At 55.7% G+C, this 25,384-nt stretch overlaps 2 protein-coding genes, 1 long non-coding RNA gene and 1 pseudogene across 3 annotated transcripts; 1 reads left to right on the top strand and 3 right to left on the bottom strand.

Moving 5' to 3' along the window:
* LOC132215124 (musculoskeletal embryonic nuclear protein 1-like) lies at nt 1–664 on the bottom strand (the record flags this gene model as incomplete). The annotated part of the gene is made up of 2 exons (XM_059662899.1): nt 1–306; nt 487–664. Coding segments are annotated over 2 exons (285 nt in total), but the record flags the coding sequence as incomplete, so codon positions are not given.
* A 6,730-nt stretch (nt 665–7,394) lies between these two features.
* Nucleotides 7,395–23,585, top strand: ITIH3 (inter-alpha-trypsin inhibitor heavy chain 3). Its single transcript, XM_059663306.1, has 23 exons — nt 7,395–7,507; nt 8,148–8,165; nt 10,212–10,378; nt 10,458–10,562; nt 10,840–11,002; nt 11,544–11,657; nt 12,712–12,837; nt 13,126–13,242; nt 13,722–13,890; nt 14,465–14,590; nt 14,892–15,073; nt 16,242–16,427; nt 16,593–16,732; nt 18,584–18,738; nt 19,581–19,596; nt 19,777–19,790; nt 20,438–20,446; nt 20,687–20,722; nt 20,855–20,968; nt 21,468–21,672; nt 22,353–22,522; nt 22,706–22,817; nt 23,139–23,585. Exons 1-23 carry the CDS (start codon nt 7,415–7,417, stop codon nt 23,266–23,268), a joined length of 2,667 nt encoding a protein of 888 aa, XP_059519289.1. The 5' UTR covers nt 7,395–7,414; the 3' UTR covers nt 23,269–23,585.
* On the bottom strand, nt 7,420–10,842 carry LOC132215301 (uncharacterized). Its single transcript, XR_009448498.1, has 3 exons — nt 10,698–10,842; nt 10,185–10,601; nt 7,420–7,501 (listed from the first exon to the last, which is right to left on the bottom strand). It is a non-coding gene; the product is annotated as an uncharacterized LOC132215301 (long non-coding RNA).
* On the bottom strand, nt 8,525–9,250 carry LOC132215297 (large ribosomal subunit protein uL6-like; annotated as a pseudogene).
* Nucleotides 23,586–25,384: the final 1,799 nt, after the last annotated feature.

The raw sequence follows: 25,384 nt of genomic DNA, 5'->3' as shown, positions 1-25,384 counted from the left end.
CCGCTTGGGCATCCTCTTTATTGGTGTTTCCCAAGGCCTGGCGCAGAGGGCCTGGGCTGAGAGGCCAGGGTGAGGGGGGAGGTGTGGCAGTCCCAGAGGCAACAGGGGAGCAGGGGAGTGCTGGCATGACAGAGTTCTTGGGAAAGACTCCTATGTCTAGGTGTTGTCAGTGCCCAGGGGGTGGCGTGCCATGTACTTCTCAGCCAAAGACACTCTTGGCAGGTCCAGCTTTCGGCTTATCAAAGACGGTCTCAGTGCCGGTCCGCGTGCGGCTGAACACAGATGGTGCGGCAACGCCGGCTTGCTCTGCGGGCAGGATGGGGAGGTCAGAGCCCCAGCCCAGCCTCCTGGCGACGGATAGCCTCTTTTGTGGGGAGCCCCTGAGCTCTGGACTCTTAGAAAAGACCCATAGGAGCCCCCATCCCACTCCCTCCTACTGACACACATCTGCACCCCCTCGGCCCCCAACCTCCTGAGAACACTCACCACACTCCTGCATGACCTGGTAGGTCTTGGACTTGATCGCCTGGTTCTTGGTCAGGTTCCCTCGGGCCCCCTTCAGGTCCTCCTCCTTCACAGGGGGGCGCTTCTTCTTGATGGGGGCTCCCTCGGGGCCAGCCTTGGAGAGACCAGAGCCTCTTAGAACCCAGGCCTTCAGGCCGAGACCCGTTCATTCCCACCTCTTTCTGCTCACTCAATTCAAGCCAGTCCAAGGCCCCATTCATCCAGGAAACCTTCCAGATGATGCATCACCCCCTGACCCCCCAACCCTGAGTCTCTGTCCTTTTCCTCAGACTGGGAGCCGTGGCCTCACACTGTGTGCCTGGCTGGCCAAGCTTGAGCTTGGGCACAGTGGGCAAAGGGGAAAGGCGCTCGCTCTGAGGCTGAATTCCAGGCTTTTGGTGAATACCAAGACCTGCTCTGCGGGGGGTGCAGAGGGTCCCTTGGGTTTGCCCCTCTCCTCCCAAACTGCCAGGATTTACCTTGCGGGCTCTGGGGTGGGAATGGGGTAGAGGAATCAGATGCCCATGAAGTCACATTCCTGTCAGCATCTACCCATGGAGCAGACTGGTCTGTCTGTCCCTCCAGAGCTGGGTCACCCAGACTCAGTGGGCAGAGCTGTATGGGTGGGGCACTGAAGCCAGGGGACTGGTCAACTCTGCAGGTGGGCATCCGGTCAGGGTCACCTCCAACATGACTTCTGAGGCTCAGAGATACACAGAGGGCTTGTCCTGGTGAGGGTCTTGACCCATAAAAGGCTGTCATCAAACACACGCACAGTGAGACTGAAGAGTAAGGAGGCCTCGAGCAAAGGGACAGAGGCCCGATCAGCAAAGAGAAAGGTCCAGTGGGCCCACAGCCCCCTGGCTGGGATGGTCACAGCCACAGTGCTTCTCCTTGTGGCCTTCCTGCAGGAAGTATTCTGTGGGGGCACCTACCCACCAAACCTCTCCCCCAGCCAGATTCCTTTGGAATTGGTCCAAATAGACAGGAGGTGTGACCAGCTGACAATACAGCTGCTTCTCTATAGCAGGTGAACTAAGTGAGTGGCTTTGATGCCAAAACTTATGAGAAACAGTCAAGCTCTTAAAAAAATTCAAGCAACTCTTGCCCTAACCAGTTTGGTCAGTGGATAGAGTGTCAGCCTTCGGACTCAAGGGTCCTAGGTTTGATTCCGGTCAGGGGCATGTGCCTTGGTTGTGGGCACATCCCCGGTGAGGGGTGTGGAGGGGGCAGCTGATTGATGTTTCTCTCTCATCGATGTTTCTAACTCTCTATCCCTCTCCCTTCCTCTCTGTAAAAAAATCAATACAATACTTAAAAAAATTCAAGCAACTCTTAAACCTCCAGTGAGCACCTACTAAGTGCAAGGCATGAACAAACCTCCCTGCCAGTAACTGCTGCCTCCAATGTGCCTTTCCAGGACAATTCTTTCACCCCTTTGATTATAAAGTGTTCGACCTGCACCCAGGCTCCGACCCCACAAAGACAGATGCCACAATGGTGGTGAAGAACCAACGACTTACCGTCACCAGGTGGGTGGGCTGCTCTCCTAGCATCTCTGCCCTTAGCGTTGCCCATCAATGGTCCAAGCCTTCCTCCTGGTGTCACATGGGTGGGGTGGGCTTCCTGGGAGGTGTAGCCCTGCTGGATCCTAAAGGTGACCCCAGCTGCCTTGTCTCCCCCAGGGGCTTGCAAAAAGACTACAGCAAGGACCCCCGGCACGGGGCCCAGGTGACCTGCTGGTTCGTCCACAACAATGGGGCCGGTCTGATTGATGGTGTTCACACTGACTACATCGTCCCCACTATCTTCTGAGCCCCCAGCCAGCACACCTGCCCTGCCCTGGAGGAGGAGAGCAATCTGACCTGTTTCCCAGGCCACCCCTCCCTCTTCAAGGCGTCCCCCATGTCAAAGCATCCATGACTTCCATTAAAGGTAGACTATGGCTTTTCCAGGCTGGCTGCTCTTTGGCAGGGAGAATGGCAGGGAGGCAATTCAAGATGCTGCCTCTCAGAAGGGCTTGGGGGTCACAGCAGAACTGGAGGCTGGGAGGTCACCCCCATCAATTTGCCCACACCTCATCCTGTTCTCCCCTGCCCCCTGCCCCCTGGCCTCTGAATGCCCTCTGAGTACCCCCCTAGCTCCTCCCACAGGTTCAGGGACCAAATGACACTCTGGCAGCATGTACAGGAATGACCAGCCACAGCCACTCCTGACTCAGTGCTTCCTGTAGCCAGGCACTGTTCTAAGTGCCTTCGTTGAATGAACTCAATGCATGCTCTCAACAGCACTAGGGGGGACGTTTATCAGGCTCCTTGATAGCTAAGGAAACTGAAGTGAGGTATTTGTCCAAAATCACTCGTCTTCTAAGTGGCAGAGCTGGGATTTGAACCTGGGCTGTCTGGCATCAGCATCTGAGTGCTTTACTACTCCCATATCAATACTCCAGTCCCATGGGCAACTGGTAGCCAAAGCCTTGTGGGGTTTGATTCTAGAAGTTCCAAAGCATCACTTAAAATGAATGTAGGAAAGAAGAACAAAAGAAGTGCTACCAGTAGCTGGAGGCTGACCCCCTGGACTCAGGGTCCCAGGAGACAGTTCCTGCCCCCACCCTTTGCTCCTTCCCCAGTGGGGGCATTGCAACCTCTAACAGCGAGATAATCTTTCCCAAAGGCAGAGGCGGCCACTGCTCAGAGGCTGTGATTTCAGGAGCCCGGAACGGCAGCTCCCTGGCCTCTCACACTGATTCCTGGACTATCCCACCAGGGTCCCTTCCTTCCCATGGCTTTGCCTTGGGCCCAGTTAAAGCCCAATGTCAAAGGGTGAAGTTTCAGGTGCAGGTGCAGGGAATGAGGTGAACCTATACTTCAGGATGCCGCCGGCCCTTCGGGTGGAAGTGCACAGGCTCCCACTCTCTCCTTTCCAAAGGCTTTCTGCCTTTTCTCCGTTCAGTTCCCACTCCCAATGAGGCCCACGAGGGCCCACATCAACAACACAAACGCCGAGTTCCATGGCTGCTCCCGGCCCAGGGAACACAGGGCCCTCCACGGCCGGCTGCGGGGCGGCCAATGGAGTTCCAGACACCAATCTGCTGTCTGGGGTCTCCCGGGCTTCTCCAGGGAGAGCCGTGGGCTGCCAGCTGGGGGTCACTCTGAGCAAGGCTCTGCCCATTGGGGCCTCATTGCCCCTCCTGTAGCAAGGAAATGGCTGAGCCTGAGGGTCTCTTAGGTTCTATCTAAGCCTACATTCTGCACGATGACCTTACGTCCCTCCGAGTCCCCAGCTGTCCCTCAGGAGCCTCCCGAGCAACCTCAGATTGCTATTTCAAGTTGTCCCTCCCACACAACCCAAAGCATTAGGAGATGAGGTGGTTTCTCCCTCTGTTTCTCTGTTCCTAGCAGTCAACTCTCTCTGCACATGTCACAGTCAGGGGCAGAACTATCAGCCAAGGCCATGGTACAATTCATAAATTAGCTGCCCTGTGTCCAGGCATCCTTGTCAACTCCATTAAGAATGGCTGAGTGGGCCTGGCCAGTGTGGCTCAGTGGTTGAGCCTCAACCTATGATCCAGGAGGTCACAGTTCGATTCCTGGTCAGGGCACATGCCTGGGTTGCAGGCTCGATCTCCAGTAGGGAGCATGCAGGAGGCAGTCGATCAACGATTCTCTCACTCATCATTGATATTTCTATCTCTCTTTCCCCCTCCCTTCCTCTCTGAAATCAATAAAAATATATTAAAGAAAAAAACCAGAGAGAGTAGCTGAGTGGCAGGGTTACTGGCTCACTTTGCTCATAGCTGCCACTGGGAAGGTGCAGGGGCTGGTAGGGCCCTGGTGTGGCCCAGGAGTCTTGTTCCCCACTAGGAGGGGGCCGGACCCTGCCTTCGAAGTGTCCGTTGTCCTGGAGGCCTGCCCTTCAGCCTCATTGGACACTGTTGGAAAATGACTCTCTCTCTCTCTTTCCTTTTTGGCTTTAAAAAATTTTTTATTTTATTTTTTTAAAATAAATCTTCATTGTTCAGATTATTACAGTTGTTCCCCCTTCCTCCCCCCCATAGCTCCCTCCACCCAGTTCCCACCCCACCCTCTGCCCTTACCCCCCCACTGTCCTCATCTATAGGTGTAAGATTTTTGTCGCTGGGTCAAAGGTCATATACATGGAAATTGTAGCTATTTCCATCTGCAACGTGTCCCTGTGCTCGGAAGTGTCTCTCATGACTTGTTCACGCTCTACTCAGACAGGGTGCGGAGCCACGTTACAGCTTTTTACAATAATGTGTCCTCTTATGTTTAAAATGAGGATTTCGCTACCAAAACTGAGGAGAAAGCAACACTACAGCTGCTCTCGCCCCTCTCGCCCTTCGGGTGATAGTTGTGCGTGGGCTGCGAGCTGGTTCGTGGGCCATCGACGAAGCTGTCTGGGCGGCTTGGGCAGTTCCGCCGGCTTCCCAGGGGCTGTCGGAGCCTCGCAGGGGACGTCACAGCCTCACAGGGGTTGTCACAGCCCAGCAGGGGACGTCACAGCCTCGCAGGGACCGTCGCAGCCTCGCAGGGGCTGTCGCAGCCTCACACAGCCTCACAGGAGGCGCCACATCCCACATTGGGGGTGAAGGTGCGAGACAGAAGCTCCTCTCGCTCTCTCTCCTGCTGCTCCCTTCTGTATCGCAAATGTTGGAAGTTTCTGAGAGCAGTCTGCATGTGCTGGACATCATACTTTAACTGGTCAACATGAAGTTTGGCATTCTGTCTTTTGTTGGGAGGTTCCCTGCTGGACAAAATCTCCATTCTAGCTGGCTGAATATCTGGTATGCTTGCTTGGATTTCGTTTTCTACTAAGTGCACAGACTGCTTGTCTGCCGTCTCCTGGCGTCCCATGTGAGACTGGATCTGGTGGACCTGCTTGTGCATTTGCTGGTACAGCGGTTCCATGTCGCTGGCCCAGCCGGGACCGGCTACAGCTTCCTCCAAACCTGAGTCTGCTTCTTGAGTGTGTCCCTTATGGATGTGAGGAGTTGAAATCAGCAGGTTGTTGGGTTAGGCTGCAAAAGCACAGGTGGTTCCTTTTGTGCCACTGGCACAGCTTGGGTGGGGATGTAAATTGAGTAGGGCGGGGTCTCAGAGAATCACCAGGGCGGAGCAAACAGCAATGGTTGTCCTCAGCGTCTCCGCGACTCCTCGCCTCTCTGCGACTCTGACTCTGCGTCTCCACGTCCCGCGAGCAGCTCTGTGAGAAAGCCACCTTCACTCTCCGGCCCGCTGCAAGACAGTCCAGCCTCTCCTGTAGAAGTCTGGGACCTCAGAATCCCGCCCCAAATAGGCTCAGTGGATTCGAGAGCTTGTATCCCCTTCTGATTGGAAAAAAAAACGCGCATCATGCCCTGACCAGTTTGGCTCAGTGGATAGAGTGTCGGCCTGCGGACTGAAGGGTCCCAGGTTTGATTCCAGTCAAGGGCATGTACCTTGGTTGCGGGCACATCCCCAGTGGGGGGTGTGCAGGAGGCAGCTGATCAATGTTTCTCTCTCATCGATGTTTCTAACTCTCTCTCCCTCTCCCTTCCCCTCTGTAAAAAATCAATAAAATATATTAAAAAACAAAAAACAAAACAGAAAACGCGCATCCAGTTGCAGCCCACCTGGCGCGCGGCTCCGTACCTCTATCTTGGTGCCTCTGCACCTCCTGCTCAGTCTCAATGCGCTTCTTTCTTTCCTTCCAGTTGTAGAACTTCCACTGCGCCATCTTTCCCGTGGTTCTGGACGACAGCTGCTTTGTCTTATAGTTGGTAGTTTTAATGTTATTGTGGGAGGCAGCACGCACAGGTCTATACCTTATGCCGCCATTTTGGTTCCTCCTCTCTCTTTTTAATCCTCACCTGGGGACATGATTTTAGTGATTTTCAGAGAGAGGAAGGGAGAGAGAGAGGGGAACACTGATTTGTTGTCTCCTGCATGTGCCCCAACTGGGAATCAAATCTGAAACCCAGGTTTGTGCCCTGACTGGGAACTGAACCCACCATCTTTTGGTGTATGGATGATGCTCCAACCAACTAAGCCCCCCTGCCAGGGAGGGAAATGACTCTTTAAGAGGTTGAGGGCAGCTGAGTCACCGGCCAGGCCCTGGGAACTCAGGGATGAATGTGACATGACCTGGCCCTCCTGGAGCCCAGAGTCTAGAGGCCCTCATCTGGCCTCAACAATGCAAACCTCCACACAGGGTAACGATGCAGCAAAGCTGCCTGCGGTCAGCTAGGGATGAAAGAGGAAGGCTCCAGAGGAGGGCACAGGGGCTGGCAGAGATGAGAGACGAGAGATGCGATGTGCAGACTAGGGGAGGGCATGCCAGGGGTGGAGAGAAACTTCAGAAAAGCAAGCTGGAACCAGGTAACAGAGAGGGCTGGGCCATATTACTTGGGGTTCATCCTTTCCCTGGGGCCATGAGAACCAGAGAAGGATACTGAGCAAGAGCTGCAGCCATGGAAATCAGAGTCTTAGAGTGATGGGCTTGGTTCTGTGCCCTGGCTGCCTTGACCAGCGGGAGGCTGCGATCCAGGGGCCATGCCAGTGGTGTGGGTAATAGGCAACGAGGCTGACAGATACTATTTGCTCTAAATGTGACTCCACACCTTGTCACTATTGTCCCCACCCAGGGAGTCCCAGGGCTCATTTGCCAACACACGGCTTCTGCTTACCCCAGGCCTCCATGTCCCCCAGCATCTGGGGGTGAAGTTCCAATGCTGTGGACAGTACCCACGGGGCCCCTTTGGTTCAGGTAAATCCAGGCCCCGTTACTCCACCCACACAGCGGCTTTCCGGACAGCCTCCGCCTCCCGCTCCTCCCGCACTGCTGGAGGTCACTGACCCCACCGGTCAGCTGGCTCATATAAAGACTGCGGGCCAGGCCTGCGTGTTCAGCGATGGCGTCTGTTTGGTGGCCCTGCCTCATCGTGGCCCTGCTCTCCAGCTCCGTGGCCTTTGGCTTCCCAAGAAGCCCCTCCCGGCCACTTGAGGTAAGTCTGTCCTCTCTTCACAATCTGGGCCCATCACGGGGCAGAGGCCCCAGCCTCTACATGCGGGAGGGGGAGGGAGAGGGCGGGGTCATGAGCTGCAGGGGACAGGGCTGGGTTTGGGGAGAACTGGGCTCCAAACTTACCCTTTGATTCTGGGCTAGGCTCTTAGCTCTCCCTGGGCCTCTGTTTCCCCACCTGTCAAATGGGTGATACACCACGAACTGCTCACCTCACTGAGCAGCTGTGAAGGTCCACCTCTGAGAAAAGGGCAGAGGCGCCTAGGAAGGGCTGGGCTGAGCCCTGTGGTGTGCAGGGGTGCGGGGTGCTGTGCGAGGAGGCCTCATGGACCCGGGTGCAGGGACAGGCAGAGTGAGCCGAGGTCTGTGGAGCAGGGGAAAAGCCCTGTCCTGGTCCTCTGGGTAGCCCGAGACCTGCTCTCTCTGGATCTCACTTGCCCCATCTCTTCAGAGCCCTTCCTACTCTGACAAGTGGCTCCAGGTGGGTCCTACATCCAGAGGCCCTTCAAGGTGTGTGGGCGGGTGGGGGTCACCACTGAACCCTGGCCTCTGCCAAGAACTTACCCCCCAGCCACAGTGGCTTTGGCCTTGACCTGACAGTGTGTTTGTCTTTGCTTTTCCAGAAACGCAGCGTCGATGAGGTAAGGACTTTCACCAGGGACGGGGCATGGTGAGGGAGGCAGGGTGGAGCTGGTTGCTCAACAGCTGAAGAGTTGGGCCATCACAGCAGGTCCTGCACAGCTGACAAACAGCTCACAGCCCGTACCCTGGCAGACCCCCATGTGACTCAACTAAGTAAGAGTGCCATAGAACCCAGGAAAGAGTGCCATAGAACCATGCCCCCTAGGACCTCCCCAGATGCAGCCCAGGATGGCCATTGCACCGTCCTTCCTTCCACAAACACTTACCCAGCAGTGGCTGCTACTGGGCTGGGCGGTGAAAGGCCCCGTCACACCTTCACGGAGCATTTTTTTTTTTCCAATACAAGGTTTTTATTGTACATCGTTATAGTTTCACAAACAAGTGTGGCAAATCATTTGGCATCTCGGTGTTTCTATAGCTGGACAGCTTAGATCTTATTCATCAGCCTGCTGAACTGTTCCTTTTTCAGAAACATAGATACCATCCAAAAATTTCCTGATATCCTTGTTTTTAACTGTTGTGCCTTGCTGAATCAAAGCAGTGGAATTTGATACAAGTTCAATGTCATTTCCTTCAAGAATCAACTCATCTTTCTGGGCTTGAGATACTGAAAAAGCAAAGTCTGACCTCATCTGAACTCTGCGGATGTATTTTTCGCCCAAGAAATTTCTAATTTCAACAAGAGAACCATTCTCCTGAATAACGACGTTGATGGGGAAGTGAGCGTACACAGACCTCATCTTGTAACGGAAGCCCAGTGTAACACCCTTGACCATGATCTGAACATGACGGCAGATAGTGCGAACTGCGGCCAGTTCCTTTCTATTTCCCCCCCCCCCACCCCACCCCCCCACCCCCGCTTGTCAGCCCGGAGCCTCTCCTTTTTCTTTCCGAGGAGACTGAGCTCTACACCGATGCGGCTGAAGTGCCTCCGCAGGGTGCCCCCGGGGCCCTTCACAGTAACTGTGCGCCCCTCCAGAGTGGTGTCCACATTTTCTGGGACGTCCACAGTCTGACAGCTGAGAATGGTCTTCGTCCTCGCAGTAGATGCGGCGAAGAGGAAGCCCATGGAGCATCGTCATATCCACGTTCAACCCAGATGTCTCCCTAGAATCACCCTCAGTTCACCCTTCGCCCGGCTCGCGGGGAAAGAGACTATTGGGGCCATGAAGTCCTGCCCACACTCTATTTCCAGCACAGGAAATAAGTCCCTGTATGGGAGGTAGAATCACACAATTACCAAAGGGCACAGTAGGAGGGTAGAGGGCGAGCTTTCTAAATGGAAGCGTGAAAGGTGAGCAGGAAGAGCTGGGACAGGTCTCTGACCCCCGGGGTCAGAGGGGCAGAGACCTGGCTTGGCTGGAGCACCACAGTGGTGGTGACAGGACCCGCCTGGAGGACCTCCGAGCATGGGGAACACTGTCCTGAGGGCAATGGGGAGCACGGGAGGGCTTTATGAGGGAGGAGAACAGGGTCACGTTTGTTTTTTTATAAGGTCTCACTGGCCCCAGGCTGCATGATAACAGACTACAGGGTTAAGAAGGCCATGTTTAACCCAGACATCTCCCTAGAGCCTCCCTCAGTTCACCCCCACTGCTCCCTGGCCTGCTCCCTCCCCTCGCCCTCTCCTCTTGGCATGATGTGAAGTTCCTTCTCATGGTGCAAAACTCCCCTTCCTAAGTGACTTCTTGCTGCTGAGCAATGAGGGAGGCTGAGCTAAGGAACCCGTGGGGCCCAGTGAACAGGGAGAAACACAGGCTGAATCAGACAAGGCCTCTGCCCGCCAAGAAGCCCCTGGTCTCCGAGGGGAGAGAGGTGCTCAGGAAGGCCAGTGCATGCCAGGGGCACCAGGACTGCCCAGGCGCCCATCATCAGGACAGTGGTGGCCAACTGAGCAGGGGGATGGAGGAGGCCACCAGGCTTCCCACACGGGTGACTGGGACGCTTCCCAGGCAGGGCCTTGAGAAGAGGAGTGGCCAGGTTAGAAGACCTGTTTCCCAAGGCCCGGGTTCCTCAACCACTGATCACCATCCCGTCTCCCACAGAGGGCTGACGACATTGAGGTCTACAGTACCAAGGTCAGCTGCAAGGTGACCTCCCGCTTTGCTCACAATGTTGTCATCACGAGGGCCGTCAACCGCGCAGATGCCGCCAAGGAGGTTTCCTTTGACGTGGAGCTGCCCAAGACCGCTTTCATCACCAACTTCACGCTGTGGGTGTCCCCATGGCTGCTGGCTCTGGGCTCTGGAGGGGAGTCTGGCCCAGCATGAGCCCCAACTCTTTCCCTGCAGGACCATCGACGGTGTTACCTACCCTGGTAATGTCAAGGAGAAGGAAGTCGCCAAGAAGCAGTATGAAAAGGCTGTGTCCCAGGGCAAGACAGCTGGATTGGTCAAGTAAGTACGGACCCCCAGGCCTGGGGGAGAATGTCTGGTCTGTAAGGGATGCAAACAACAACGGCAGCAGTTATTATCATTATTATTATTATTATTATTATTATTATTATTGCAAAATGTGTCCGTAATTCTTACCACATTATCCCATTTTGATGTTGAGGTAAATGAGGCTTAGAGTGAGTAGGTGTCTCCCCCAAGGGACTGACATGAACCCAAGGCTCAGGGTGGGTGGGGCTGTGCAGTCAGTGGGGCAGTCGCTGTCTTGCATCCCATTCAGGGCCTCTGGGCGGAAGTTGGAGAAATTCACGGTGTCAGTCAATGTGGCTGCGGGCAGCAAGGTCACGTTTGAGCTGACCTACGAAGAGCTGCTGAAGAGGAACAAGGGCAAGTACGAGATGTACCTTAAGGTCCAGCCCAAACAACTGGTCAAGGACTTTGAGGTAATCAAACACCTCTGCAGGCCCTGCTGAGACTGTGGGCACAGGAGGGGCGGTTGGGGAAGGGCCCCTGGAGTGGAGCTCGGAGCAAGGTCAAGGACACAGAAGTCCAGGCCTCACCATTTGGTTGAGGAAGCTCGGGGGAACTCCAATGGCTCTGGCCATAGCAACTGGGCCAACGGGAGGAGGAGGCTGGGCTGGACTCACCCAGATCTTTGGATGCTGGGCCCCTGGGGCAACATCACAAAGTGTCTCTGTATAGCTGGTAACTGGTTATAACGGGGCTCTGCCTACATCAGATCTGAAATGATTTCATGGTGGAAATTGGACACCACCTGGCAGCCATTGGAGAGCTTTGGGGTTAGAGTACCATTGACAGGCCCTTTTGTTCATTTTCTTGGTGGGAGACACCAGATGTGGCTGTCACAGACTTGTCCTAGAAGCTGGTCCCTGCACCACCACTGACCCATCGCTTTGGGCCCTGTCCTAGAAGTTGGCTTCTGTACTTCACTGAGTAACATCTCCTTATCTTTGGACATTGCAGATCGAGGTAGACATCTTTGAGCCCCAGGGCATTAGCATGCTGGATGCTCAGGCCTCATTCATCACCAATGACCTCCTGGGAAGCGCCCTCAGCAAGTCCTTCTCAGGGAAAAAGGTGGTACAGACGCCTCTCAGGCCTGGGGGGCAGGGCGGGACCCAGACCCTAGCAGGACCAGTCTGAGCCCTCGGGCTTGGCTGATGCTCGTGAGGGTGTGCCTATCTGCTGCCATCACTGTCTCCCTGGCCACTGGTCAGGAGTGGGGATGCTGGAGGCAGGGGGCTGCTTGCTGAGGATGACCCGCCTGAGGAACTGACATGCCCCAGAGCCCTTCCCCAACCCCTCATCCTGTCCCCCAGTTTCAGCAGGGCCAGTAGGGCTGCTTGATTACCGCAAAGTGCTTGGCCACTTGCTTGGGCTGGAACTGGCATGTGGGGGGACCACTTATAAAGCCCAGTGTCATTCTACCTTGGGAGGTAGGCAGGACAGGGGACTGCCCCTGTTTTACAGATAAGGAGGCTGAGGCCAGAGGGAGTCATAGATCTGCTGACTCCACATTGAGGGGGTGGAAGTTGAAAGGGAACTTTACTCCTGGTGAAAGTGGTTGACTCTGATCCCCAAGGCCCTACTATTCCAGGGACTTGCTGACCATGGGCTGTGGATGCATGCATGTGTACACGAAGAGAAACCTAAGTCACTCAGGACTTGTAGGGCGAGGCCCAAGGTGCACACACTCAGAGGGCTGCTGGCTTCTGCAGGGCAGTGCCCGCTCCCACCTCCCTGCTGTGCTTCCTTTCCCCTCCTCCTCCTCTTGGCACCAACACATACCACCCAACATGAAGCTCCTATTCACGGTGCACAGCTCCCCTCTCTAAGTGGCTTCTCAGTGCTGAAGGCCAAGTAGGCTGAACACAGGGACTTCGCTGAACAGGGAAAGACAAAGGCTGCGTCAGATAAGGCCACTGTCCTCCAAGATGCCCCTGATCTCTGAGGAGAGGGCAGTGCTCAGGAAGTCCAGTGTATGCTGGGTGGTGGCAGGACTTCCGGGTTCCCACCTCTGGGCTTCTCCCTAGGAGGGCTGTGCCTCGGCCCCCAAGGCACCCATGGGCTGAGGTCTGCAGTGGGAGGTGCCTAGACAAGCTGAGCAAGACCCCCCTTGTCCCTCCCTCAGGGCCATGTGTCCTTCAAGCCCAGCTTGGACCAACAGCGTTCATGCCCAACCTGTGGAGACACCCTCCTCAACGGAGACTTCATCATAACCTACGATGTGAACAGAGAGTCTCCAGCCAACGTGCAGGTACCATCAGGCTGGTGGATTCTGCATCACAGTGGAGTGTGGGCTGGAGGGTGGGGGGAGAGGGGCTGCAGCTGCATCTAGCGCCATCCCCCTGGATACGCGGTCCAAGGCCACCTTTCCTGCAGGGCATGGGGGTGGCGGGCAGACCAGAACCTGTGTGGCACACTCAGGAGGGTGGGAACGGACATCGTCTTCTCGCCCTGCTAACTGTCAGCTTTTATTTGCAAGATTAGCCACCCTGTGGTTGCTTCAGGGACATGACCTCTAGTCTCTCTCTCCCCTGTCCAGATAGTCAATGGCTACTTTGTGCACTTCTTTGCACCTCAAGGCCTTCCTGTGGTGCCTAAGAATGTGGTCTTCGTGATTGATATCAGCGGCTCCATGTCTGGCCGGAAAATAGAGCAGGTACTCTCTTCTGTGCAAGTGGGGGTGAGAGGTGTGTGTGTGTGGGGGGTAGATATTTTTTAAAAATCCTTACCCAACGTATGTTTCTAAATTTATAGAGCGAGGGGAAGGCATGGGGAGAGAAACATCGATGTGAGAGAGAAACAAATCGGTGGCCTCCTGTAGGTGCACCAACTGGGGATTGAACCTGCAACCTAGGTATTTGCCCTGACCAGAAATCAAACCTACAGCCTCTTTGGATTACGGAACAACACTCCACCAACTGAGCCACCCAGGATGGTTGACAGTTTTGTTCTAAGTGGACAAAGCTGATGTTTCCAGTGAAAGAGGAGGAAGGAGAATAGGATAAAAAAGGCAGAAATGGCCACCCCCATTGTTGCAGGCCACAGGGGCCCCACTGCCAGCCCAGCTGTGAAGAAAGCAGGCTGTCTGTGGCTCCCTCTCCCAGCTTCTTGTCTGCCTGGCTTTCTCTTTCCCAGACAAGGGATGCCCTCCTCAAAATCCTGGAGGATATAAAAGAGGAGGACTACCTGAATTTCATCCTGTTCGATTCCGATGTGACCACCTGGAAAGACACTTTAGTTCAAGCCACTCCTGAGAACATCCGGGAGGCCAGGGAGTTTGTGAAGAACATTAGAGATCGAGGAAGTAAGAACAGAGGGGAGAGCAACGTTCTCACTGCCCCTCCCTCTGCCTGAGCAGCCTGTTTCCCTCCTCCCTGGGGCACAGGCTTTGCTGGCCAGGCCGGCAGACCCTGGCTGGGGGGAGAGGTGGGCGTGGGGTGGGGTCCTCAGGCTTGATCTCAGGGTCTAAGAAAACCCATCTGCCTGCTTCTAACCCATGATGCGGGTGCACCCCAACTCCCAGCAAGATCAGGCCACAGAGAACCTTTACTGTTGGTCGTTTCTTACAGAAAATCACAAGTGATGTCTGTACTGCTCCCCTGTCCTCCCAGTGAAGGGCCGGGAGTCCATCTGACTGATTCCCAAATTGTTTTTACCATCACCATGTGCTTCTATTCCTACAGCAACCCTGAGAGGCAGTTTGACCCCCATTTGAAAGGTTAAATCATTCATTCTTCACTCACTAGTCAGTGTGTACTGAGTACCACCACGTACTGGCAGACAGAGTCCTTGGGCACATGAGCAGGGCCAATGTCCCAACCCCCTCCTCCATGATGGTCCCCTGAGGGCCTCCTCCCATGGTGTTCTCTGTGTGCCAGTGACCAACATCAACGACGGGCTGCTGACAGGCATCAGCATGCTGAACAAGGCCCGGGAGGAGCACACAGTGCCAGAGAGGAGCACCTCCATTGTCATCATGCTGACGGATGGGGATGCCAATGTTGGTGAGGCAGACGACCGTGGCTCTAAATCAGAACCCCATTGCCTGGCTACTGCTTCTGGCTCTGTAGCCCGCTTGCTGCAAGACCTTGGGCAACTCTCCCCAGGGCTCCTACGGACTGTGAGCCCCTTGAGGGCAGGGACCTGCCTCCCCCTGCCAGGGCTCCCCACCATCTGGCCTGACAAAGGCTCCTGACCATGATGTCTCCCGCACTGCACGTGCAGGAGTCAGATCTCTTCAGACAGAGTGAGTCCAGACAGTTGTCTGGGTGGTGGCTAGACTGTGAACACCCCTTTATACTGCAGGTGAAAGCAGACCCGCTAAAATACAGGAGAACGTGCTGAGTGCCATTGGAGGCAGGTTCCCCTTATATAACTTGGGCTTTGGCAACAATCTGAATTATAACTTCCTGGAAAGCTTGGCCCTGGAGAACGATGGGTTCGCCCGGCGCATTTATGAGGATTCTGATGCCAACTTGCAGCTGCAGGTATGACTTGTCTTGCACCCCTCCAGGAATGAGGGGCTCACTCCTTCCTCAGGGAGCTGTGCCATCGGGTGGTCATTTCAATAATTAGAAAGAACTTCCGCTTAAGTTGAAATCTACCTCTGGTTCTTACCCATCATTAATGGTCCTAGCTTCGCCATCAGGCTGCATGGAAGGGGTTCCTCCATAGGCTTGCCACAGCACATATAGGACATCGCTTAAATATGAATTTCTGGGGGGAAAAAAGTAATTTTTAGTGTAAGTCTGCCCTAAAGATTGCATAGCACATGGTATTAGTTTGCTGGGGCTGCCAGGGCAAAGTGCTACAAACTGGGGGGCTTACAGCAGAAATGTCCTGTCTCACAGTCCTGGAGGCTGGACGTCCAAGATCAAGGTGTCAACAGGGTTGGTTCCTTGTGAGGGCCCCGAGGGGGGATCTGCCAGGCCTCTCTCCATGGCTTCTCCCTGTCTCTTCACATCCTCTCCCCTGTGTGTGTCTGTCCCTTTTCATAAGGACACCAGGCACATTGCATTGGGGTCCATCCCAAAGACCTCATTTTGAATTGGTCATCTCTAAAGACCTTGTGTCCAAACAAGGCCACATCTCGAGGGACTGGGGGTAAGGAATTTAACCTACGTATTTGGGTATTTGGGGGCACACAATTTAGCCCATAACAGACATACTTATAATAAAAATCAACTTGTTTATCTGACATTCCATTTTAACTGCATGTCCTGTACTTTCATTCGCTAAATCTGGCAACACCAACCCTTCCTGGCGCAGGTGCCTGCATCTCCGCATCCCCTGAGGATCCCTGGACCTCCATCCCCACCTGCTTCCCCCCTACACCTTCTCTAGGCAGCCTTTCCTCCTGTCCTCTCCTCCTTCCCTTCATTTTTACAAACATTTCTTGAGTGCTTTCTATGTGCAATAATGCTTGTATTTTTCTGAGTGCATGGGGTAGGGTGGGGCAGGGTGGGTTGGGGTAGCAGAGGGGGTTCCCACACACTGAAGGACACAGCCAGGCCCATGTAGAAGTGGAGGTCAGGTAAGGCCCAGTCTGTGGGACTCAACAACTTCGGAGGCGTCAGTGAGAACCCTCCCACACTCCTCTCCGTGCCCGCCTGCCCTGGTGGCCTGAGATGACCAAGTCCCCTCTGTGGACTCCAGGGCTTCTATGAGGAGGTGGCCAACCCGCTGCTGACCGCAGTGGAGGTGGAGTACCCTGAGAACGCTATCCTGGACCTGACTCGGAACACTTACCAGCACTTCTATGATGGCTCTGAGATTGTGGTGGCTGGGCGCCTGGTGGATGAGGACATGAACAACTTTAAGGCAGATGTGAAGGGCCACGGGGTAAGCTGGGCTGGGCCTGGATATGGGCTGGGGATGGGGGATGAAGCAATGATGGAGCCTGTGCCTACAGGCTGACTGTCCAGCAGTGGCAGCCCCTGAACCGGGCCCACCTGGCTTCAGGCCTCCATTCCTTGTGCTTCTCACCTTGTCCCATCCCTGCCCCAGGCGCTCACTGACCTGACCTTCACGGAGGAGGTGGACTTGAAGGAGATGGAGAAGGCCCTGCAGGAGCAGGACTACATTTTCGGGAGCTACATCGAGCGGCTCTGGGCCTACCTCACCATTGAGCAGCTGCTGGACAAACGGTGACCCAGGACCACCCCTCACAGAGCTGGGCCCCACACTGGGCCCTGGCACTGCCCCAGCCTCTCCCTGTGCCTGCCCCTGGCAGGCTCTGCCTTGCGGGTGCCAAAGAGGAAGATGACCAGGTCACACCCGGGAAGTGCACCCCAGGCACATGCCCAGCAGGCCTGCACTCTTTTCTCCCCAGTCCATCAGAATGTTTTCCAGGGCAGAGCCCAGACTGACATCTGGGGACAGCGATGGAGAGCGATGCCCTCAGTCCCCAGAGGGCAGAGCCGGGGCCCATTGGAGAGGCATGTCAGCTCCTTTTAGGAGGGACTAGCCTGTGAAGTCCCTGGTGCAGGGCCTGGCGCCTGCTGAGCACTCACCAGGAGTGGCTGTTGCAGTGGCCATTGCATGCCCCTTATATGTTACTAGAGGCCCGGTGCACAAAAATTTGTGCGCTCAGGGGGCAGGGGGGTCCCTCAGCCTGGCCTCTGCCCTCTCTCAGTCTGGGACCCCTTTGGGAGATAACGACCTGCTGGCTTAGGCCTGCTCCCGGGTGGCAGAGGGCAGGCCCAATCCCTAGGAGCAGCCCCTGGTCGGGTTCAGAGCAAGGCCGATTGGGGAGTTGGGGCGCCGCCCCCTCTCATGCACAGAGCAGGGAGATTGGGAGGTTGTGATGCCACCCTCAGTCACGATCAGGGTAGGGCCGATTGGGGGGTTGGGGCACTGTCCCCTGTCACACTCAAGGCAGGGTCGATCAGGAGGTTGTGATGCCACCCCCTGTCATGCACAGAGCAGGGCCAATCAGGGGGTGGGGGTACTGCCCCCTGTCACTCACAGAGCAGGGCCCATCAGGGGGTTGGTGCGCCGCACCCTGTCACACACAGAGCCGCAGGGTGATCAGGGGGTTGTGGAGCTCCCCCCTATCAGGCACAGAGCAGGGCTGATCAGGGGGTTTGGGCGCCGCCCCCTGTCACGCTGATCCTGGTGCTGGGAGGCATATTACCCTTTTACTATATAGGGTAGAGGCCTGGTGCACGGGTGGGTGCCGGCTGGGTTGCCCTGAAGGGTGTCCTGGATCAGGGTGGGGGTCCCCACTGGGGTGCCTGGCCAGCCTGGGTGAGGGGATGATGGCTGTTTGCAGCTGGTCACACACCCTTCAGGGTGAGGGTCCCCACTGGGGTGCCTGGCCAGTCTGGGTGAGGGGCTGAGGGCTGTTTTCAGGCTGGGGGTGACTGAAGCTCCCAACTGCTCCTTTTTTTCTTTTTTTTTTTTATTCTGGACCAGCTTTAGCTTTGAGGCTTGGCTCCAGCTCTTAGGCCTCCGCTGCTAAAAGTAGGTTTCTGGCCTTTGCTTACAATGTTGCAATCCTGCTGGCTGAAGCCAGTGGACTAAAGCAGGTTTCTGGGGTTTTGTTTCGCTTCTATATTTGTTACATAGTTGCTTAGAGTTGCAGCTCAGAGGCCTGCAGCGGCAGACGGGGAACGTTGGAGTCCTCCGTCACTGAAGCAAGCAAGCCTCATGTTAGCTTCAAGCTGCCTGGCAGCCGGCCGCCATCTTGGCTGGCAGTTAATTTGCATATTGCCCTGATTAGCCAATGGGAAGGGTAGCAGTCATACGCCAATTACCATGTTTCTCTTTTATTAGATAGGATAGCTGGGGAGACGGAGGCCCCTCAGAGAGGAAGCACAGCCTGTCCATCTGTCCCAGGGAGCTGGTGAACCAGTATTTTCTGAACTCTAGCAGGCTCCACCCTGGGCACAGGGGGTCCTGGGCTGCCCCTGGGGCTCCTGGCCTGGTGCTGGGAGTCAATGTAGGGCAGGGAGCTGAGCTCCAGGCTGACCCTCTCACCACGCCCTTCCCTACAGCAAGAATGCCCATGGAAGTGAGAAGGAGAACCTCACAGCCCAGGCCCTGGACCTGTCCCTCAAGTACCACTTTGTGACTCCACTGACCTCCATGGTGGTGACCAAGCCTGAGGACAGTGACAACCAGATGGCTATTGCTGACAAGCCTGGCGAAGGTGGACACGGGGAGTGAAGGCCAGAACTGGGAGGCCTTTCTCTTCAACTGGGGCCTCGGGGGTACTGAGAGGAGTGGGCCAGGCTGGGAAGACCCAGCCTCACTGAAGAGGAGCAGGCCCAGGGGCACTGAAGGAAAGCTGGCCAAGTGCTGGGGAGCGTGTGTGGAGGGAATGAAGCCAGCAGCGTGGACAGTGGGGGGTGGGGTGATCAGGAGCCTCTGAGTCTCTAAAGGGATATGAGTACAGGAGTGAGGACCCTGCCCAGGGTCTTTTCCGGGAGAGGGACTTAGGCTGCAACGTGGAAGGGCTCAGTTAGACAGGAAGAAGCACTCCCAGCCTTAAAGCTAAGCCCTGAGCACTCGCCTGGGGATGGCCAGAGGAAGAGGCTCTGAGAGCTGGAGGCTGGGACCAGGCCTGCTCCCCATACCCCAAGAGGGGAGTCCTGAGTATCCCACAACTGGCCACATAGGCTGGCGGGGGGAGGGGGGCGCATCAGGGTGATGGGAGGCAAAGAGCAGGTCCAGGCCAGGCCAGGAGCTCCTGGTTCTGGGAGCACAGCTGGCTGCTGGGAGACCCTCAGCTTGGGGCTGGCTGGACAGGCAGCATATTGATCACTTTGGCCCAGACCCCAGAAGTCTGTGGCTTCTAATACATTTTTCCTCTTCTTCCCTCACAGGGCCCGAGGAATCAGGTGAGCTTCAGCCAGCAGCTGGGTGGGGTCTGGGGAGGGAGACAAGAGAGAACCCAGGAGGCCTTTCTGAGCTCACCTGGGCTCAGGTCCCTGCTCTGCTGCCCACTCATGAGCAACTTTGGTCCAGGCTCTGCCCCTCTCTGAGCTCCAGGGCCCTTGTCCGTTGAGTGGAGGTGGCTTCCTCTGCCCAAGGAGGGACAGTCAGTAGGAGAGTATTATGTGACCTGCAAAAGGAGCATGTCCCACATCAGGCATCACAGTCGATGAGTCCAGGGCTACCCTCTGAGTAAGGTTCTCATTTTACTGTGAGGAAACTGAGGCACAGAGGTTAGGTCTGTGTGCGCAAGGACTCCGTCCTCAGGTGGCTGAGCCAGGGATTTGGCACAGGCAGACTTGTTGCAGTGCCTGAGCTGAAATCCACAGCATCCTGTGTCTCTCTCATCATAAAATTGGAGCCTCACCGCTCACAAGCCCATCTCCACCAGGCAGAGCTACCCCAGCCCCTGCCTGCCTCACCTCCATCAATACAGGTTGTTCTATCCAGCTTTCCCCTTAGAACAGCCCTGAACATCACCAGTGTGTACGTGCATATGGTGTGTGTGTGTGTGTGTGTGTGTGTGTGTGTTACTACCAAGGACAGCTGTAAGCCTCATCGCACCCCAACAAGGGATGGGGCAGGAGTTCAAGAGTGGCAGGCAGTATCTGCTGTGAGCATTACTCATGACAGACAAGCTGACCATCTGATGGCTTGCATTTTAGCCATATCAAAGTGTCACGCCCTTGGCCTTAAAATTGCACCATATCACCGCCAGTCCTAGAAAGAAGTTCCCGGGCATGCCATTTCTATAGCCTAAGCTAAGGCTCATATCCCCAACCTCAGTGCTGGGGTTTCACTGTGCACTGGTAGCCCCCAGACAGGTAAAAGGCACAGGTATTGGGAACAGGGCACCCAAGGCCCCCAGCTCACGACTGCCATTTGGCTTCTTTTTTCAGTGACTGCCGCCACAGCTTATCAGAGTGAGTAAACACCGCGACCACAGTCCCCTGCCCTAGCACAGCCCTGGCATCCCCCTGAGTCTTCCTAAATCAGCTCCCTGGGGCAGGCAGATGGTTGGGTCCTGAGGAGATGGGGGTGGGTGGGTGTTGAGAGCATTAGGAAGCAGGAAGGGGAGGGGTATGAACCAAACTCTGGATGGGGTCTGGTGCCTCCCCAGGCCTGCTTGTTTAGTTCAGGCCTCTCTCCCTTTGTGTCCACAGCCAGCTACCAGCCTCCTTCTTCACCCTACTATTATGGTGAGTTCCCTGGCTCCTCTGGGGCAAGGCTCAGGGCCCAGGGCCCAGTGCCTCCTGCCTGCCTAGGAGTCCATCCCACAGAGGCCAGTGGGTAAGGCCTCAGGATCAGCCCTTTCTCTGATGTGCCCTCAGTGGACGGAGACCCCCACTTCATCATCCAAGTCCGAGGGAAAAAGGATGCCATCTGCTTCAACATTGATGAAGAACCAGGCACAGTGCTGCGCCTCATTCAGGACCCCATTACAGGTGGGGGCTGCAGGGTGGGGCTGGGGCCAAGGGTCTTCCTGGGAAGGCCTGGAGACCCCCAGGGTGGGCACATGGACCAGGTCCTCACTCTGCCCACAATGCTCCCATCTTTATACATGGCATTACACGCTGGAGAGGGCTGTCCAGAACCACAGGCTAGCCAAGTTCCCCAGGGGCCAGTGTGTTGGGGAGATGGTTAGAGTTAAGGGCAGCCTGGCCCTGCAGGTAGGACTCAGCGTATAGCTGGGGAATCGTTTTTCTCTGAACAATAATACTTCCTGGCCCAGGCAAAGAGACAGGTCTACACTGTGGGCCCTCAGCCACCAGCATGACCCAGAGTGTCTAGGAGCAGATTGGGGTAACTGGGAAGTTCTGGTCTCTTCTGGTGACCCTCACTCTGATACCTCACAGCAAGTCTGGTTGAGGAGGAAGGCCCATCCTTAAGGGCCAGCTGATCAGAAGATCTCGCTGGTCTCTTACTGCCCCTTGCCCCTGGCAGGCTTAACAGTGAATGGGCAGATCATTGGTGACCAGGGAAACAGCTCTAACTCTAAGAACAGAAAGACTTACCTTGGCAAAGTGGGCATTGTCAATTCTCCGATGGACTTGCGGGTTGAGGTGACCACAGAGAAGATTACCCTGCACAATGGGGCTGCACAGAGTACTTTCAGCTGGCTGGACACAGTCACGGTCACCTCGGAAAGGTAAGGCCCCATACCAGGACTCCATAGAAGGAGGCTTGAAGGATTTGTAGAAATCTGAGGACAGAAGATCCATACGGGGTTACAGGGAAGACTGGTGGCCTCAGAGTTCAGCCCCTGCCCTGGGGGAGGGTGACCATGGTAGACCTGAGCCAACCCCTAGGGCCCCTGTGAGAACCAGAATTGGTAGCTGGACAGTTCATAGGGCTGACCTTGAGGGAAGGGCTATATGGACCCAAGGATCAGGTAGGTGTGGCAATCTGGTAACACCAAGAATCCTATTTCCATCTTCTCTGGCTGAATTCATTAGTTCCCAAGCCGCTCAGCCTCTCCTGTCTTTAGATTACCCAGACCCTGGGAGGCAGGGCAGGAGTATTACTCCCACTGAGGCTCAGAAATGGGGTAGAACCTGCCCAGGAATCTAGTAGCTGAGCTGGGACTGGATCCCAGGCCTCTGGATGCCGAGGACAGCCCCTTTCCTGCTTGAGGAGGAGCAAGAATGCATTCCGGGGAGGCACAGTCGGCACGCATGACATGTCTTTCCTCCACACCCCTGAGATAGTTTTTGGAGTCTGTGTGTTCTCAGGTGCCATGCACAGGGAGGGCTCTGCCAAGATGTCCTTGATTCAGATGCCTGGTGTCATGGCCACTGTGCCCCTGGCTGTCCTCCTCTTCTCCCCTAGGTTCTCTGTGAAGATCAACAGGGAGGCTATGGTGGTCTCCTTTGGAAAAGGGATTACCTTCAAGGTGGTTCTGCACCAGGTGTGGAAGAAACATCACCTCCACCTTCACTTTCTGGGCTTCTACGTGCTGGACAGTGACAAGATGTCAACAAAGTCACACGGGCTGCTGGGTATGGAATGTTCAAGCTTCAGGCTGTTCAGGGCAGAGGGAAAAGCCATGTGAAAGGCCATCCTAGCTTCTCCATGCCCGGCACACAGCACCCCCTCAGCCTTTGCCTTAACCCTGGAAGGCCAGTGGCCCTGCTACCTGGGGCGATGGCAGGGGCTGACAGTGTAAATGTTTTTCTTCCCAGGACAATTCTTCCGCCCCCTTGCTTTTCAAGTGTCTGACCTCAAACCGGGCAATGACCCCTCCAAGATACATGCCACAATGCTGGTGAAGAAACATCGGCTGGCAGTCACCAGGTGCGGGGGCCCATCTGACATCCTCACCCTGCCCACTAACAAGCCTGGAGGAAAGAGCCCTCTGTGCCCACACACATTGGTCCAGCAGGCCTTGTATTCTGTGGGGTTCCCTCATTTCCTCTGGGGTCTTGGCCTCCTTGAAGCCCCTCCGAATCAGGGAAAGGGCAAACTCAGTCCCCTAGAAGGAGTAACCATGCAACCTCATTCTTGGCCAGAGAATTATGGAATTGGCAACGTCACACCCTTTTTCAACCTTGGTCCATGAGCGTAGCAGCCATCTCGCCTACCCTGGGTATCACAGCATCTCTCTCCCTTCTCCAGGGGCTACCAGAAAGACTACAGGAAGGATGTCCATAATGGCACACAGGTGGGCTGCTGGTTCGTCCACAACAACGGCCAAGGGGTGATTGATGGGGTCCACAGCGACTACATCGTCTCTGACCTGTTCTGAGTGGCTGGCCCAGCTCGCCTGGCATCTGGAGCAGGGGCACAGAGCCAGGCCTGAGGGAGGGCTGTGACAATAGAGGACACGGTGGAAACCAGACCGCTGCCAGCCTGTGCATGCCTCTCTCGGGCCCTGCTCCGGGGAACACCAGCCGGGACCTGAGGCAGCTCAAAGGACGGACTGGCTCCTGGGAAGGCAACATCCTGGGCCTACCCAGCAATGCGGCTGAAGGACAGGGCTGCTTGGCGTCACACTTCGGCAAGTCAAGTGTATGAGGAAAAAATAAATAAAAAATTGACTCTGGAGCAAAGACTCTCTGAGAAGCTGGGAAGGGCTGAGTGCATTTCAGAGGCCAAAAGGGTCATGAGGAAAGTCTGGTCCCTGTTCAGGAGCTCCTGTTAGGTCCTTCAGGCCTGGAGGTCCTTCTGTGACTCAGAAGCCAAAGTCCTCCAGGGCTGGCACAGCCTGCAGCATATTGTAGATGACATCCATCCACTCAATCATCCACTGCCCGTCCGTCCGTCCGTCCATCTATCCATCCATCCATCCACCACCCATTTGCTCATCAGATAAGCCCAACATTCTGGGCTAGCATCTGGGGGCACAAGCTTAGTGACCCAGTTCCTGTGAGCATGGGTGTCTCAAGTTTGGTTTCAGCTGGGCTGGGGATCCTTGGGATCCTCCAATCATACCCCACAAAGTCCTGGGTGAGGTGGGGGTCAGGTCAGTTCCTGGACTAGGGGCTCTGAGAGCCTCTCCCACATGAATAACTGTAACTGCCCCTTCCTGGATCTCCCTGCTTCCAGAGAGAGCTTTCCACAGCAGAACCAATCATTGCTCCCTGCCTACACCCTGCCAATGACAGCTCCCTCCCATTGCTCTTGGGACAAAGATAAAAGTCCTTCCTATGGCTTCTCAGCTTCATCACTTCCATGAACCAGACATTGTCCCTTACATTCTGGGTTCCAGACACACAAACTGCCTACAGTTCTGCAAACATAACGCCTCCTGCCCCAGATTCTGTGCCTCTGCTGCTCTCTCTGCCTGCAGGGCTAAGAGCATGCTGGATAGAGGCTACCCCTTTGTAGGGAACAGTGGGCAGCTTTGCTCCATGGCACAGCAAGGGACACAATAAGGCCAGAGGAGGCTGGAGTCTGATTGGGAAGGATCAGGAATGCCAGTCGGGGTGGGGATGGGATCTGGTTATGGGCCACAAGGAGGTTTTCCTACCTCCCACTGCAGGGGCCCCTCTGGATTTCCTAGGGACACCAGACTGGGGTCCTGGAGATGGTATGGGGAGCAGTCCAGGAGGAAACACTTATCATCAGGGGGGCCCCCCTCCCCCAGGCGTCTATGAGAGGTAACTGTGGCCTGGCGCTGCTGCTCCTCTAGGGAGAGGGCCACGTGAGACACAGCTCCAGAGTAAAGAAGGCAGGTGTCCAGGCTGGGCTGGCAAAGGGGCCCAGCCTGGGCAAGGACATCCTCAAGTAGGCCAGCCCTGCACCCATTCAGTCCCAGGTTGGCTGAGGAGCCATGTGGCTTTAAACCAGTCATCTTGAGGTCAGTTTTCACATCTGTGAAATGGGGAGAAAGATCCTGCCAGATGGAGGGTGTGAAGAGGCATCGTCATATGGTTTCTGGTCCTCCTGAAGTACCTGTTTTGTCCTGCCACTCAGCTAGCCGCCTAGCCTGGCAGGTTGGCAGAAAGGCAGAGGAGGCCCCAGGCCAAATCTGCCCCTCCCCCTCCCTCAACACAGTCAGGGAGGCCCTCCTTGCAGGCCAATTCCAGGCAGATTCTGTCCTCAACCCAGTCCTCTGATGGCTCCCTGGCTTTCAGGATAGAAATCGTGCCCCGATGCAAGGTGCACCAGGCAGTGCTGGCCTGGCCCTGTTTCTCCACCTCTCCAACTGGCTCCTCACCCCATGCTTCCCTTCCCCTACCCTGAACTCACTGCACAATGACCCTGAACTCACTGCACAATGTCCTGGCTCTCAGCTCAGTGTCCTTGTCCTCCTTTTCTACTGGGCGGACTTCCCTTTATTCGTCAAAACTCAGCCCCAGCCACACCTTTCCAGGAAGGTTCCCGATATTCCCCAGGTAGAAAAGGGTGACTCCCTCTGG

The sequence above is a fragment of the Myotis daubentonii genome, chromosome 14, assembly GCF_963259705.1.
Source record: "Myotis daubentonii chromosome 14, mMyoDau2.1, whole genome shotgun sequence".
NCBI lineage: Eukaryota > Metazoa > Chordata > Mammalia > Chiroptera > Vespertilionidae > Myotis > Myotis daubentonii.
Note: the sequence above shows the minus strand (reverse complement) of the source record. Positions and strands in the feature narration are given on the sequence as shown.

Coding starts and splice junctions, on each gene's coding strand:
- ITIH3 (XM_059663306.1), top strand. CDS start 7,415: ATGGCGTCTGTTTGGTGGCCCTGCCTCATCGTGGCCCTGCTCTCCAGC. Junction 11,658..12,711: donor AGTCCTTCTCAGGGAAAAAG/GTGGTACAGACG, acceptor TCCCTCCCTCAG/GGCCATGTGTCCTTCAAGCC. Junction 20,969..21,467: donor CATTCAGGACCCCATTACAG/GTGGGGGCTGCA, acceptor TGCCCCTGGCAG/GCTTAACAGTGAATGGGCAG.